The sequence below is a fragment of the Artibeus jamaicensis genome, unplaced genomic scaffold (assembly GCF_021234435.1).
Source record: "Artibeus jamaicensis isolate MK-2021 breed Jamaican fruit bat unplaced genomic scaffold, CSHL_Jam_final contig_1832, whole genome shotgun sequence".
NCBI lineage: Eukaryota > Metazoa > Chordata > Mammalia > Chiroptera > Phyllostomidae > Artibeus > Artibeus jamaicensis.
The window spans coordinates 2,658,759-2,671,869 of record NW_026521362.1 but is presented as its reverse complement, the minus strand read 5'-3'; the positions used below and the strand labels follow the sequence as shown (position 1 = coordinate 2,671,869).

Genomic DNA, 13,111 nt, shown 5'->3' with positions numbered 1-13,111 from the left:
ATATTAAAAATAGGCTTTCTTCTCTATGACTAGGAATCATGTTCTAAAGTGTTGTCTGAAAAATGTTCTGTTTTATTTGAAGCTAGAAATGTATTGCATTTTTCCTCTGAAAAATATCTTTTCTTGTGTCATTCTTATAATATCGGCTATTCTTCAACAGTAACTGAATTACATTATACCTAAACCATTAAGGTGTTTGGAAAGCTAAAAGTCATATCTTTATCGGAGAAAACAGTAGCATGAATGAATTTAGGTTGCTGTTGTTTTGGTTCTATGATTGACAATGCAAGAAAAATGTGTTTTTATAGATACTATGAAGGAAAAGAAAAAGGATGTGCTAAGAATGGAATCTTTTCATTTTTAAATGAATGATAATCAGTTGGAAGTGTACTGGGAAAATTCTGCCATGCTTATATGAAGTGAGAGTGGAGAGCGGAAGGTAGTACAGTGGGAGTTAATTATATTTTGAGAAAAGTAACTGCTACTGTAAAGTTGGTCACATTCGTGCAGGGCAGATCAGACCGACAATGCTGTATTTGACTCGGTTCATGATTTGTGTATTAACAGACCTTTCTTCATCCAGATAAATATAGATAACATGGTTTATATCAAATTAACAGAATTTAACAAGATGAACGATATTTCACTTTGAGTTGATTCTAAAAAAGGAGCCGATCACTAAAGAATTGACATACAGCTAGGATGACCTTTTAATAATTGAAATCTCAATAATAATAATTGATAATAGTTACCAATTGTTAAACCTCTATATTTTTACCAAGTAATTTATGGTAGAATCATTAAGTATAATGTGTCATTTATTACTGTATTAACCTGTAAATTACATATTATTTTCCCTTATTACTATTCGTAGTTTATCTCAGTCAATGTTCAGAGAACTTAAATAATATGACCAAGGTCTTACTAAAACTGTATGATTAAAACAATAACGACGTTGTTTATATTCAAAGTCCATGTTCTTTTGCTTAATATTACTTGAGTATTTTAAATATATGATGGTTTTACAGAAGGTATCCAGCCATGTAATATGAAAAATAGAGACATTTATTAAAGATGATACAAGATACAAGAAACATTGTACATAGGGCAATGATGCCTCAGTCTCCTTCATATTAGGCACCTTAGGACCTCACGCAGTTCTCCTAATCATCATCAGTTGCTCTGCTCTATTTTCTTGAATCTCATTGAAGGTCTGAAATCTCTCACCTTTAAAAGGTGACTTTAGTTTTTGGAAAAGCCAGAAGTCCCGGGCACCACATCTGGGCTATAGTGGAATGGAATCACCTGGGTGATTTGATGTTTCACCAAAATACTTTTCACCAGACATGAAACATGAGCAGGCATGTAGTTGTGATGAAGCTGTCAATCACCAGTTGCTCATAGCTGCAGCCTTCGGAATCATTGGAATCATTTCTCCTTTTGTGGTGAAATGTTCAAGCTTAATGTAAAATAATGCAGATTCATCGGTCTACTCACTCAGTCATTTTGAATGGGATGGCCACACAGTGCACATGGTTACTCAATGGCATCTATCGTCCCCACTGACTAGAACAGTGAAACTGTCATTGTTCACACATGCCCATTTTAGTCCACTCTCTGTGGCGGCCAGGTAACATCAGTTTTGCACAAATCATTCTCATTATATTGACAATAGCTGGACTTTTTCTGAACAGACCTGAATTTTTATCAGTCTGAGCATGAATTCCCTGTCAGATTTCCTACCTGTCATTGACCCTCAGAGTACCTAGATTTACATTTATTTTAGGGAGTCTAACATGTTCTAGTGGTCATGGTGAAAAATTACTTTCTTTTGCTCTTCTGAGAATTTAGAAATCTGAAATATTCCATTTGAAATATTTATTGCTGTATCTCTTGACATTTTATTTTCTAACAACTAAAATCAGGTTTTCCTTCTTGTTATTATTATTTATTTAATTTCTATTTTTAGAATTATTTGACCTAGCTTGAGAAATAATGGCAAACTGGTGTATGAGAACACATTGTAAGACCAAGTGCTTGTAAATAATAGAGGATAATACTGGGCTGACTACATGCTAGAAATTTCTATTCCTCTCTAAATGTCTACCTGAGCAGAATATGTTGAGTTTTAAAGGAATTCCATCTATTTGAAAACTGAAGTTTCTGGAAACATATATAATCTTAATAGCTTTGCAACCTGTATCCCAGAGGTGCCTGGTGCCACAACCTTAGTGTTATTAAACAGTGGTGTACGCAATGTCTTTATGTTTTATAACTGAGATTTTAAAAATATAGCATCATATGCTTTCTCTCAAAAAGTTTATACTTAAAATTTGGGTTCAACTCAGTGCAATTCAATAGAGACCATACAGAGCATGCCAAGTAAGCCTTACAGTTATTATATTTTGGGCAATGGGTGAAATTTTGGAAGCACATTAGGGAAAAAACATCTACAGATAGTGTTCAGTAATCCTTAGAGCAATACACAGAGTACTTTGGAAAATTACTTTGTAATATAGCACAGGCTATGCATGCCAGCTATTAGTCAGTTTAGTTATAGAAACCACTGCCCATTTGAAGAAAAAATAAACAAAGAGGATAGATTTAAGGAACAAAAACAATATATTATTTGGCTGAATTTCGCAGTTGTGTGTGTGGGTGTGACTGTGTGTTGAAATAAAATTTATAGTCATATAGCCTATATTTTAGGACTCTATGGAAGAAAATGTTTAATACTTATTGTGCATGCAATTTGTGTATGTTTATTAATTTAATTTAATCTTCACAATATCCATGTGATACCAGTGAAACCAGGCCTTAATTGACACAGTTGTGAGGATTCAAGATAACATGTAAAAAGTGCTTAGAAAGGCACTTAGCACATAGCAAGCCCTATAGAAATATTATCTATTATTATTATTATTACATGACTTAATTGTAGGAGACTTGCTTTTTTCCCCTCTTTTGTTTATTTAATGCACACATCATAGAACACAACCACTATTATTGGAGAATTCTCTCTCTCTCTTTCTTTCCCCCTCCAATTCCACCCTTCTTCTCCCCACTTCCAATCTCTGCCTATCACTGGGCAATTTCTATAGTAAGGTTAAGAGAAGTCTTCTCTGTGCAGAAGTTACTGATTATTTGGTAGTTTCGCCAATTTCAGACGTTCACCTTGGCCTGGTTATCTTGTATTTATCCATCTCCTATTCACCTTGTGTAGGTGATATACACACCGTCCCTGACCAACATATAATGAGTTAGCAGTATTCTGAAAGCTTAATTAGGAACTTGTCAAATAAAACTCATTTTGTCATGTTCACTTAAAAAGCTTTCAGGCTTCTTATTTGAATGAATATTCAATTCAGTTAAAGAGATGGACAGAATAGCATGGTATAAAGGCAGAATCTGGAAAGGAAAAGTCAAAAATGAAGAGGTTACACTACATTGCTTCTGTCATTTTACATTGACACATTGATGCTGGAATAAATTAGATTAAACAATAATATATAGCTGTTTTATCCATGAATCAGTACAGAATAATATTTTTTTCACAAAATGTTTTTCATCTAAGGATTCAAAAGTCCCAGCTATTTTCAGTAGCAACATCTGTTGCTCTGCCAGTTTCCACAGCGATGAGCTCGTGTTGATTTTCATCACATTTGTTCAAGTCTGGAATCTGGCTAAAACATGCAAATAGTTGCAATGCCAGTTAAGATTTGCAATCATATAGTAACCTTTGAACAATGCTATTTACCTCCATTTATTTTTATTCCAATGGCATTTGCAATTATGAATCCAAGCATAGATTATTTTAAAATAATTTGGATTAGAATAAGAAATATAAAATAACATTATAAAGGGAAGAACACTATGATATATGCATGTTCTTAGAAAACATAATTATGTTTACTTTAAATCTTGTCAGTTGAAATCTGTTTTTTTTAACATCAGTCTGGGATCACTTTTGTAATAAGTAGTCTATCAATTACATGCTGTGTTAGCGCACTGCCTAAACTGCATATTGACCATCAGACATGTTTTCCTGTTACCCACATTGTAATGCTTTCATATCGGTATCCATAGGTTCATTGCACGCTAGTATTCAGAGGTGAAACCATGTATATGGATACTATGTAATGTTGCTAAAGTGGAAATGTCTGATATTTGCGTACTGACATATAATAAAAGAGTAAAAGGAATAGCAGGAAAACAAAAGGTTAAAATGCTTGCACATATTCTTGGTAGAGATACCCAAGTATTAAAATAAATTTAGCCACTCAGCTTGCTGCAGTCCTTTTTGATACACCTAAGATTCCACACTTAGTCTCTTAGGTAGAAAATATTGAGTAATCCTAAATGTTGAAAATATAATTAATATATTTTTATATATTATAAAATGTTTTTAATGTTTAATTTACCATTTAAAAATGCTTGCTATCTGTATCTAGTGATTTCTAATTTGATTTTCTATATTTCTCACATGAGACAAATGACTAATATATCAGAATTTTCCTTTATATTAATTTAACATCTCTAATTTTCAGGAAGAGTAGGAATTGCAAGTGGTTACTACAGCACGATGAAAACAGCAGTCCGTATTCACTGAGCATGGCCTAAATGCCCAGCACTGTTCAATGCACTTATACTTATCCTAAATTCTCAACAGCATTATAGGGGTATTTTGTAAAAGAGGAAAACAGAGGTTCAGAGAGTTTTAGATAATTTTGACAAGATATTTAGTAGTGGAATTGGTAGCCAGATTCATATAATTTTTAATTATATAAAGATGTTGCTTCACAAGCATTAGTTTGGTATGGAATGAAGTAAAGGTTATTATATGTAGTAGAATAAAATCTCCACCTTTACTTTAGTCAAAAACATTGATCAACATTTTAGCAACAATGCCTACAGACATATTTATGTGAGCAAACACTGGGAATAATTGGTCTCCACTGTAGATATCATTGCACCCTAAGCACCATAATAATTTTACATATTTTTATTGTCCCCATTTTATGCTCCATCTGTGTTATATTATCCTGGTGAATAATAGAAACAGAATGATGCTTTTTAATTTTATATTTTTCTGAATGTGAATAAAAAGTAACTTAAATGGGCTAAATGGGAATAGGATTTAAATTTTGCTTCAGTGTTTATTGTTAGAAATAATTGAACAAATTCATGATCTAAACTTCAACTCTTAATATATGTAAGATATATTTACACAGGGTCCAGCACAAATAATTCCCCTTTTTATTACAAACTTTTTTATGACAAAATTATAAGCATGTAATTCTGTAACATAACAATATCACACTCAAGCACACCATATGACATTTAAGTGAAATGTTCAAATTAAAACTATAAATCATTACACCCATATTATTAACCTACCAACCACACTCAAGGAGGCCTTACTTCTGCCAGTCCCATGTACTTCTGTATATGCCTAGTGGATGCTTTTTAAGATAAATTGAAAAGGGAGAAAGGACTCATGCATATGGACAGCAGTGTCGTGGTTGCTGGGGGGGGCAGGGCTACAAGGGGGCTAAATGATAATGGAAAAATACAATAAAGATTAAATTTTAAATAATCCATAATTAGGTTATTAGTTTTATGTTTAATATTTTATATCTCAATAGACAGGACTATTTGTTTTTTACTCTAGGTATTTTGCTGAATCTTTGTAATTCTCAAAATAACACAAGTAAATATATCAGGAATATGTATTTTTTGAATGAGTGACAATATTTACTTTTTTATCATGGAATATTTAGCCTGAGACTAGAAAGTTGTTTGAAAATATATAATGTCACAGTGTGTATGCCTAAACATGTAACAAAGTAGTTTTTAAAGTAATATTATCATCATATATAAATATTTCTCGTGGCTATTCCTGATATAATATTTATTATCAAGACTAATACTTGGTCACTATCATATTTCCACTGTGGTAGTTAAACTGATAGATTGTTTAGACTTGGGTTTCTAATAAAAGAATAAAGACAGCATGGCAAAATAAAAACAAAAACAACCCAGAAATTAAAATAATACAGCTTTTTTTCCCCTACAGCTTCCTGAATCTGTTCCCAAGTCAAAAGACTTAATCTCTCTGAGCAGTATATTCCTGATTTAAAAATGGACATAAGAGTCTTTTCATATCGTGATGATACTGAGGATTAGAGCAAACACCTAACAGTGCCTGAGATATGACAGGCATTTGTTTTCTATGTGTTTCTTTAAAAGCTTTCTTAAAAATTACAGTATTATAAGTGATAATAACATTTTTTGGTACAGGTAACTGATAATAGTATAAAGTATGAGTTTGTAAAGAATCAGTAAAGGATTTATGTTTAATATGATTTTAATTATGCATTTTATTCTCAGTATTGTATGTATAATTACTACTCAGTAGGAAAAAGGCATTATCCAACATAGAAATATTTCTGCCTTCTATGTATTTAGCAAAGATTTGTGTTGTCTTTGTTGTCATTTATTAAGAGCAAACTGTACATTATTATATTTTATGCTCGGAGCAGTCCTGTGGCACAGGAGTTATTTTTCTTGCTTTATTCAACAGAATAGGAAAATGATGCTCAGTGAGTTATCGTTCTTAATTTTATATTATGGTAATGTTTGGATTCAAAGGCAGTTTTGTTTCATGTCACATTATTTTTTGAAAGATGCAGAATGATTGTGATTTCTCCTTGTCACCTTATAGAGATACATATGTTGGTATTCAGTGCCCTTTTATTTTGATTTATCATTAAATAAATAATTCATCATGCTTCTGATGTATTACCCTCTAAATGTGCAAGTACTAGTGCCCTGTGTTTTTCACTGGAAGAAAGTGTAAGAATATCAACTTATATGAAAACTTTTAACATATACTATTACTCATTCTACTCAGATCCAATGTCCAAATCTTAAATAAGAAATCAAGGTAAATTCTTTAGTTCTAACTAGCTTTACTTGGACTTCCACTATGCATAATTTTTCAAGGATTTTCTTTCTGCTTGTAGGGATGACTTGTCAAGCTCGAACATCATACACTGAAGATGAAGTTCTTTGGGGTCATCGTTTTTTCCCTGTAATTTCCTTAGAAGAAGGATTCTTTAAAGTTGATTACTCCCAGTTTCATGCAACATTTGAAGTCCCCACTCCACCTTACAGTGTGAAAGAACAGGAGGAATTGCTTCTCATGTCATCCCCTTTAATAGCACCTGCCATAACTAACAGCAAAGAAAGACATAATTCGGTGGATTGCTTAGATGGACTAGAAGACGTTAGTACAAAACTTCCATCTAAGCTGCAGAAAATTACTGGAAGAGAAGACTTTCCAAAGAAACTCTTGAGGATGAGTTCTACAACTTCAGAAAAAGCCTACAGTTTGGGGGATTTGCCCATGAAACTTCAACGAATAAGTTCAGTTCCTGGTAACTCAGAAGAAAAACTGGTATCTAAAACCACCAAGATGTTGTCTGATCCCATGAGTCAGTCAGTGGCTGATTTGCCACCAAAGCTGCAAAAGATGGCTGGGGGAGCATCCAGGATGGAGGGGAATCTTCCAGCCAAATTAAGAAAAATGAACTCAGATCGATTCACATAACAAACACCACCATAGGCATTATTTACTGTTTGATTTAGTAATAATCTAATATTTGGCTGATGAGGTAATCCTCTCTAAGGAATCTGAAAATTAAATTCCACCCCCTGAAGTCAGATATGCTTATTTGAGAACCCTTTCTTCCCACGTCTTGCTACTGTGCAGAAAGCAAAAGTTGAGAAGGGAGAACATCATAAGGAAATTCTTATTAACGGGCATGTATTATCACATCATGCATGCAATAATGTGCAAATTTTGCATTTAGTTTTATGGCATGATTTATATATGGTATATTTATATTGTATATTCTGGAAAATATATATATATATTTAAAGGAGTGGTACTCTCCATGACATTTCTAACATACATATGTATTAAGCCAAACATGAGTGGATACCTTTCAGGGCGATAAAACTGTATATATGTGTGTATAAGTATATACAGATATAAGTATATACTGTATATACTTATACACACACATATGAACACACACATGCATACATACATATATATCTGATAAAATTGTGATGTTTTGTTCAAAGTTGTAGTTATTGTGCATGTTTATTTATTATGCTAGGAAGGCTACTGGCATTAATTATTAATACCAAATATTTTAGCCTTAAATTATTTGTCATTTTAAAATCTGATTTAATGTTTTCTGCTGTTTAAGGTCGTGGAAGGTTTTCAATCGTATTTTATAAAAGGAAGTCCCACAAGTCTGTGCTAATTATGGCCCTGCAAAAATATATTTAACTCATAAATTTTAAAGCATATCAATATGCTGAAAACTTTTATAATTTTTGAAACTTGTTAGTACTGGGGGGAAATAAACATAGATTAATTTGGGAATTGGTCCTCTCCTGGACTAATTAAAATCTGGATGTCTGTTTTCTATATGATCTAACACAAATATGAGCTCTGAACAAATGCTGAGTCATTGTGATAGTCAGTAGCCAAGTTATGTTGAATATATAAGAGCCTGTGTGAAATTACACAATTAATGGTCCCTGTTTCAAAATCATTCAGTTTTTACTTTGTTTCTAAATCTTCTGTCATTTTAAAAACCAATAACTTCTCTTGAGGAGATATAACAGTACAATGAAACAGATGATAAATATTTATGCTTTAAATATATATGTCTAATGGAGTCTCTTTTAAAAATTTTATTTTTCGTCCACAATTTTTACTCAACACTTTTTCTGGTATTAGTTTCAGGTATGCAGGACAGCAGATGGACATTCATACAGGTTACAAAGTGTTCCCTCCAAGTTTCTTATGACTTTTATTTATTGCAATAAGACAGCCTTTATTTTCTCCCCTGGGGAACCTATCCCATCCCTCACTTGTCACTCAGTTTGGTTTATACTGGAGAGAATTTCAAAGTAAATGAATTGAAGATCCTTTACTCATCCATGGGTTTTTTGGTTTGGGGTTTGTTTGTTTGTTTGTTTGTTTACTATTATCATTTGGTTGGTTAAACACTGATTTTATTAGTGTGTTGGATCCCCCCTGGCTTACCAAAATAATTTTAGCAGTACTATTTTTTTAACACTAAGGTTTTATATTTATGATTCATTAGGATATCAAAACTACTGCTCAGTAGGACACCTACAAAATAAATATTTGGAATGCAGAGATTTTTATGAAAATTTATAAGTGCTCCTTATCAGAATATCATGGATTTTCATATAAAACTGTTTGGATCCTTACAATCCAGGTCTGCCCATAATGAATCTAGCTCTCCCCATTAATGTCTAAATCCTTAATGGTTGGCTTGGGCACTCATCATTCCCCATTCTTAGCAATCCTGTGATAATTTCCTTATTGGAAAATTATTACATCCGCAATTCTTGTATTGACTACAATAATACCTTCTGGCTACCTCTGTATCAACCAAATTCTGTAGGTGCAAACATATACCAGGGAATTGTTACTGGCAAAATGAGTATACATCCACTGTGAACAGAGCTGGTTGCCATGACCCTTAAAAGTCTCCAAACTTCCCTTTTTGGTAGGTATAAGAAATGAAATAGTAGCAGAAAGAGAAGGGAGTCAGGGGTCATATTATATTTATTACCAGTGGAAGAAATTGCGTAGATTATTTAGTCCAAACACTTAAAACTAAATAGAGCCATACTTTAATTTGGAGAGTTATTTTGTCTTTGGTACCAAGAATATGGGCTCAAAAGTAAACTCTCCAAATGTATTCATTAATTCATTTAACATTTTTTTTTGCATGTCCTTTATGACCCAGGCAATTCTAGCTCCTGGGGGATTTGGGTATGACTAAGTCAAAGGAGGTCACCACCCATTGGAAGAATGCATATCAGTGGGAGAATGGGAGGGGATGCTGTGAGACACACAGAAATCCAAGTGAGATGATTTCAGACAGTCAAGATAGAAAGAAGCTAAAGGAAGAAAAACAGGATGACATGAAAAAATGACTGGGTGATATAAAAACTGATTATTTTAGAACAAGTGAGTGGTTTAAGGAGGGGGGTGATACTTAAAGACCTGGATGATGAGAAACACTACTGTTGCCAAAATGAACATTTCTCAGCGAATGCTATTCCTTTATTTTTAGCACTTATGTATCAGAAAGTTATGATTCCTGCATGTAATTGCAGTGTAACCCCTATTGCAAAGCTGGTCATAGGTCCCAGTTTATCCAGGAGAGTTCCTGTTCTTCCTTGTCGTGCCTCTGTGATAATGACAGCACTCCCCTTCACTCTTAGAGCGTCTTGGTTTGTATACTTTATGGTGACTCTACATTTTTGTTGAAACTAACTAAATTATAAAGTCTAATATATTTGGATAAAAATAAAGAATTGCTTTTCTTCTCCTTTTGCTGATTTTTTTTTTAACACTCATCATTCCAAACAAAATCACCTTGGTTTCATGTATTTCAGCCTGGAGCACTTCTTATCCAACTGATCTTGTGTAACATTTGTTCAGTCTGCACACGACATGGTTTCAGTGAACAGTTATGCATTTTATTGACTGAATGAAAAATGAACCTCTGGTTTTCCCATTTCAGGAAGTTGTAACAGCTGAATTCAAAGAGAGTAAAAGTCAACTCGACCCAAGAAAAATTACAGCCCACCGATATGGTGACTGTTGGAAAGCAAATGTAATGTGTTCATTGAACTCAATAACTATTTAACAACTGCAGAATAATCTCTTTCTATGAGATTTTCATATCCTTTTTATGATAAAATATTTCATTATATTTATCAAAATGATGTAAATAAAAACATAATTATTTCGGTAATGTTTTTTTCAATTTTAAATTTTCACCCTTTCCAGCAATATGTGAATATAATTATGTAAATATTTACCAAATGAAAAATGAAGATGTTTTATCATTAATTAGTTCAGAAAAATTCTTAAGCCATTTTATATTTATTTATAGTGGCTTAAAATATTGTAAAATTATTTAGTTGTCTAATTACTCAAGAGCTCCTTTATCCAAACAAGATGGAAACATAATGGATTATTTCTATGGGAGGAAGAATTAGATTATGAAGAAGGTGTCTACATGCTATTTGTATTATGAAATTTTCTACCAACCTATACTGTGAAGAGAGTTCACCTTGACTGCACAGCACACCTGTGATCTCTACTTCAGTAGTTGTGCCTGGATTATACACACACACACACACACACACACACACACATAATATATAATCATCTTCAAATTAGCATCAAACTAATTGCTTGGCATGCAATTTGCAATTATTTAAATATACAGGTCATTTAGTTGACAAAAATGTAAACTCGTGTATTCAATACTGAAACTTCAGTTTTATGAAAACTGTATTAAACTTTCAAAACACGATTGAGGTTTAATTTTTAAAGTGTGCTCATTAAGTTTCTACTTTCCAACAGTTAATTATTCATATTTCTTGATTCAGTGTTTTTATCATAAGACTCTTAACTCTTAAAAGGTAATGATTTAATTGACCACAATTTAGTCCTTGAGGTTAATTTTTATTTTAGCTCTGTATTTGTGAGACACTTCAGCTACATGGAACCTGAATTTAATGCATATTATTTGCATTCTGCATTTCTTGGAGGAAGTTTCATAAACAACTTTCCCTTTGCTGAACTAGTGTTTTAAAGGGCACAGTTAGTACAGCAGAGAAATACATAGTTTCCCTATTTTTGCTTAAATATTAAGTCACATTTTTAAAAACGTGTTCAGTTATTTTTTAAAGAGTTTCATAGAAAAAGTGCATTCCTAATTTTGGAGAAGACCATCTCTGTGATATGTAATACGTCCAACTCTCTGGTACCTCTTAGAATTAATTAAAAAAGCTAAGTTCCTGCAGCTTCTGGCCTAGAGGAGTTCAAAGAAGATGGTCCTCATCATTTTAGTAGAATCTTTTTTTTCCAAATTCTGATTTTCTTACCTGAAAAGTTGTCTAGAAATCATGAGTGTCTCAGAAATTTTGGGCTCTATATGATCTATGGGTGCTGTAGACAAGTATGGCAGTGCCTATTATCTTCCCATTGCTTACTTAAAATCTCATTTGTAACTCCCAGTAACCTTTCCCAGCTTTGAATGTCAGTCACTTGTGCGGTGCTCTGCACACATTGTTTGAATCTCCACAACTCTATATAGTAAAGATTGTCCCAATTTTACACTGAAAAAAACATTCTCAAATAGGCTATTTAGTCTTGTTAATTAAATTAAATCTACAAACATAAGAAGTCCTTGCTCTCTTGGGTGGTTCTATTGTTACTTACATGCAAATCCCTAACCATTCTTTTTTAAATTTTTTTTAATTTTTGTTTTTTAATATTGTTGTTCAATTACAGTTGTTCTCATTTTGATTTTCTATTTGGGGACATTATCTATTTGCTTTTAACTGAGGTAGTAAAGATCCAGTCTTTTTCTCTAACCCTTGCTACCTACTACGCCTCCACCACACCCACCTTACCCCAACAAAATTTCCACTGTTGTTGTATCATGTTTTAATCGGATTAATCATCAGTGTTTTCATTAAGTGCTGAAACAATTAAGCCCATGTGTTTTGATAATTTTTCTCACCCATCATGGCTTTTCCCTTTTAGAGTGGATAATTGTCTTATTTTATCTTTCTTATTTATGTGTAAACTTATTACTAGTTTGACCACAATGTCTTTCCCAAGTATAAGTATTTTCCCATTAATTCACTGAACACATTAGTTACTTGAACAATTTTACCCTCCTCTACCAGAGCATTCTGACCTGCTCAACTTGCAAAATTTTTTGAGTCTGCTGTGGAACTCTCGTGTTGGTGTCTCTTCATCCTCATGCGGGGAACTCCTTTCTAGGCATTCTTGGTGTGGAATCCCTGTTTTATGGGACATATGTTTTCATCTCTCCTGGTTTACTCCTTTGTTTTCATGAGACATTTTCTAGGAGCTTCTCATAAAAAATTATGGTACTAAATTTTTTAAACTTTGTTTATTAAATAAATCAATTTGTTCTTCATAATTAATATTAATAGTTTGGCC

General features: G+C 32.8%; 1 protein-coding gene across 3 annotated transcripts in view; it reads left to right on the top strand.

Annotated features, from left to right (window-relative positions):
* The window catches only part of KCNJ3 (potassium inwardly rectifying channel subfamily J member 3), a 135,101-nt gene extending 124,650 nt beyond the window's left edge, over window positions 1–10,451 (top strand). For 2 of the 3 annotated variants that reach the window (XM_053671865.1, XM_037143387.2), the window contains one exon: window positions 7,026–10,451. In XM_053671865.1, coding sequence (XP_053527840.1) covers window positions 7,026–7,612 — 587 coding nt within the window. In that variant the 3' untranslated portion in view covers window positions 7,613–10,451. The remainder of the gene's footprint in view (window positions 1–7,025) is intronic. The other variant, XM_053671867.1, reaches the window with a different exon arrangement.
* Window positions 10,452–13,111: the final 2,660 nt, after the last annotated feature.